At 40.8% G+C, this 4,260-nt stretch overlaps 1 protein-coding gene across 1 annotated transcript in view; it reads right to left on the bottom strand.

Annotated features, from left to right (window-relative positions):
* UCHL5 (ubiquitin C-terminal hydrolase L5) overlaps positions 1 to 3,433 on the bottom strand; it is a gene marked incomplete in the record, with an annotated part of 13,953 nt that extends 10,520 nt beyond the window's left edge. Inside the window, 1 exon segment of the mRNA XM_072420172.1 lies at positions 3,244 to 3,433. Within this exon segment, the coding sequence (XP_072276273.1) occupies positions 3,244 to 3,319 (76 nt within the window).
* Between the last annotated feature and the right edge of the window lie 827 nt (positions 3,434 to 4,260).

Below are 4,260 nucleotides of genomic sequence, written 5' to 3'. Positions count from 1 at the left end.
TGTAGTATAATTGTAACTATTCTGGGACCTCAGTTAGTTAGGTAAATAGTCATCAAACATCATCAATTAAGTGTGGGAAATAATTTTCTATCCAGTGTGACCAAACCCACTCAAAACTACACACTAACTGTTTTGTTCACATTTTTTCATTACAGAGGAACCATGATATTTTTTGCTTTACCTGGGAAACTGTGGGGGTTGCTGACCACCAGGCTTTGGCTAATGAATCAAATATTTTTTTTCTGAAAATGCCATTAGAAAAAGAATCTGTGTATACTTGGGGTCATACCCGTACAAGGAGCTGCACCCTAATGTAAAGTGTGTATCAAACTCTTGTTGTTGAGACATTTTTTTTACTGTTTTCAATTCCATCTACTGGTGGCCAATAACAATGCAAATATTTTGTAGCAAGTCCCCCATCAGTGTCAATTCAACGTGACAAAATATGTGAACCCATAAAAAAAATAAAAATAAAGGGGGGGGGGGTGAGAATAAGCCTGTGCGATTTTCATATACTAAATAAATGTTGATTATGTGATGGCCACATTTTGTGCTTTACACTGGAGTCAAAGCATTTTCCTATACTCTCAGGTACAAATAAGTACCTTGGTTTCGATTTGGATCAGTTTATTTTTAAGTGTGTGAATATTTAGGGCTGTGGCCTTCACCATTTACATTTCAGCTTTCGGTGGACTTTGATGGCCATTCCCAAAGCACTTTCTGCTTTGAAAGGCAGACCCACTGAAGTCTAGGAAGCTCAAGTAACAAATCAATTCACAATACTATATCAAAACAAGGAAATAAGCTTTTAAACCCACACTAGCTTCTAAAAGTGATCATAAAATAGACAAAACTGGCCTAACCCTGTATTACTGCAATGTAATCTAAGTGTTTGCTTTCAGTCTCTTAGAATTCTCCCCCGTGGTCTGTCCACACTAAAGACAAGTGTCACTATAAAGAACACTGTAAGGTGCAGTGAACTGCAAAAAGATGTTGAAGAAATCTTAGCTAACATTCCACTATTCCCCAGATGTTTCCTTTATAAAGTGTTTTGTGATGGGGCACCTGCTGGATGATGGGGCTCACAGCTTTCATCTTTTTTATTACAATGAACTGAACTATCATGCATTGTGGAGCGTTGCAATGGAAGTGTATTAGCAAGTGTGTTGGATGAATGCATTTACAGTGTAATAGACAATGAATGGCACCACTACACAGCAAATGTTACCAAAACTTATAGCACTGGGTAGGTCAAAGTGAACACCTTTAAATATGAGGACTGGAAACCCGACATTTACAAACCAAACACTACACTGTGGGAAGAAAGAGGTGGAGCATCACATACCTCTAACTAAAAAATATTTTATATTGTAGCTTTTTGCAACAGATCAGGCATGTTAAGCTACGTACACACTTCCAATTATTATCGTTGGTAAACGAACGACGAACGATCCTGCACGATATCTGCAAACGATCGTATAGCACCGATCCTGTACATACAGATAACGACACGATCGTTCGTAGATATTGTACACACAATAGATGCGATCGGTTACAGTAGTCCAGACGAGAGATAATAAGAGTGTATAAGAGTTGCATATTTAGATTTAGTGTAGCTCATTGTTAAAACATACATACACTACAAACCAGAATTCCTCATAGTGGCTTGTACTGGTAAAGTATGGGTTCACTTCAAATTCCAAACATTGTCACAGCAATTCCTCCATTTAGGAGGTTTCTGTCATAATGTGCAAGGTAAGTACAGCATATGTAAACATTATGGCAGATTTACCAATGCTGCAATCACCTTGTTCCAATCTCCTATGATGCCAACTTCACCACGATCACCTTGATTGGTGTCAGGATGACAACTCTGGCACGTAACTTTATCCTGGTATGGCATTGTGCTGTGATGGCACACTAAGCTGCACATGAGGAACTCAGAGTACATATTCAGAAAAATGAGCTTTATAGTGTCCTCCATTATAAAATAAAAACTTGCCTGTCTATTCTGATTAAGCAAAATTAATTTGATTGCAGACTTCAATACAAACATCTGATTTGATTAGGAACAAAAGATAAAATATTTTTCTGATGCTACTAAATGAATGCAGACTTATCAGTTTACATATTTATTAGGGGTTAACTACCAAGACAAAAAACGGTTGGCTAACATTACTTTTAAGTGTTTACAGCAAACCCATATATTCACCCTAATTATAATGGGAGGTTCTAACTGCAAGGATACCACAGCTACAATTTGTATGTAGTTCTAAAGTTACAATTCACCTTTGATGCAACATTCCAATCTATCTGAACACGTCATTGCTCTGACCATATTCTCTAATTGTGACATTACAGGATCATGCGTGTACAATGTATGTCCATAAAGCAGCTTGTAGTCTCCATCGTGGGGGGAAGAATGACAACACAGGAGCACAACTGGGAGAGTTGCTACCCCATACCAGGAAGTGCCTCAACACAAGTCTTATTTGTAGGATTACTGGGCATTCTTTTAAAGTTGCATTGCTTGAAATAACATTACTATGCTGCAGTCTGTCCATGGTTGGTATTTCAATGCCTACTTCTCTTGCACAGGCATTTCATGTATTTTACTCACCTATTCCTACAGATAAAAAAGTAGTTTCCTTTGTGACAGAATCCTCATCACTGATTGGTGGAGCTGCAAACTAAGGGGGCATCCTGGGTCTGAACACAGAGCAGCCCCATGCAACCCACCAGGCAGGATCAACATTACTGACAACACTGATAATCTCCAACAAAATCACCGCAGATCAAATAGCGTTGTCACTCTGCTTATAGAAGGCCCATGGCATGACAAACACCGGGAATTGTGGGAAAAATCCTATAAAAGCACTTTAATTATAAGAAGATCCTTAATAGGCTGATTTGTATAATATGGATGGAGGTATAAGACTGTAAAGATAAAATATAATTATAACACTTTCTATATAAACACTGCTGAGTTATATTCCTTGGTAGGCCAGGCACAGTACCATGAAGTCAGCTGCAATGCAGGATTTATATCATCCATCCATAGTATGACATGACACCAAGCAGCCACAGATTATAAATTACCAGAAGGAATAATATCTTTGTTCTGTGGCAGCACACATGCAAATGTAATGCCATGGCATACACTGCGAATGACAGGTCACGTGTTTACACAACAGTTTCATGTAGAATTTTAGAAAAGCATTTCAGCAACACCGCCCGACGTACCAAATCCTTTAATGAGTTCGGTGAACACCCCGGGGTCGCTCTCCATCAGACACCATTCTCCAGCACTGCCCGCCATGTCAGCCCAGCTTGCCTCTCCGCATGTACAGCGCTATTACCATGTGTACGGCTGAGTCATTGAAACATACAATCAGCATTCACGAGAGCTCCGACAACGTCGTCACTTCCGGTCTCCACTGGCGTGACCCTGCGTGCACCAATCTGCGATCAGCACAGGTCTGGGTGTGACGTCACGGACACTGTCTAGTGTACAGCGGCGCGGGTTCGTGTCCCGGCGTGTTGTGGTGTTTTGTTGTGAGCTGGAAATGACAGGTGTAACTGAAGAAAATACTTTATCAGTGGTTGCTAAATGCTCCAATAATGATTGAGAGGGCATGATGGCTTGTGTGCTCACATTGTACTATTATTTTCACAAGTTCAAATCTCATCCAGGACACTGTCTGCATGGAGTTTGTATGATTCTCTGTGTTTGTTGTGTTCCCTACAACAGGCATGTCCAAAGTCTGGCCCAGGGGCCAATTGCGGCCCGTGTTCAGATTTCCACCCGCCCGCAGTCTCTGTCATCACAGGGGATCCCCTATGTCATTATAGTGGGCGTGTGCCTTGTGGGACCTGTGCAGACCACGCCCACAGTAACCCTGGTTAGTGGTCGGCCCCCATACATTTTCACCTGACCAAAACCGGCCCTCTTTGCAAAAAGTTTGGACACCCCTGTCCTACAACATCCCATACACATATGTTATTTGGCTGCGCTACAAAATCACAATATATTGGGGTCACGTGACTATTAGAGGCCATGGCAATGTAATGCGTCTACAAGGGACACATAGTGGCAAGACAACTTAATACACTATCAGACCAAAAAAGTCCCCAAACCCCTGGGATTAGTATTATGATCCAAGGCTGATGTAGGTTTACCAACGAAAGAAAGGGGTTTCAAGTGCATTCATTTTATGTAGGTAGTCACAGGTACAATATACATCAAAACGTTTGTACGTC

The sequence above is a fragment of the Pyxicephalus adspersus genome, chromosome 8 (genome assembly GCF_032062135.1).
Source record: "Pyxicephalus adspersus chromosome 8, UCB_Pads_2.0, whole genome shotgun sequence".
Lineage (NCBI taxonomy): Eukaryota > Metazoa > Chordata > Amphibia > Anura > Pyxicephalidae > Pyxicephalus > Pyxicephalus adspersus.
The sequence above is the reverse complement of the archived record's forward strand: the minus strand, read 5'-3'. Positions and strand labels throughout refer to the sequence as shown.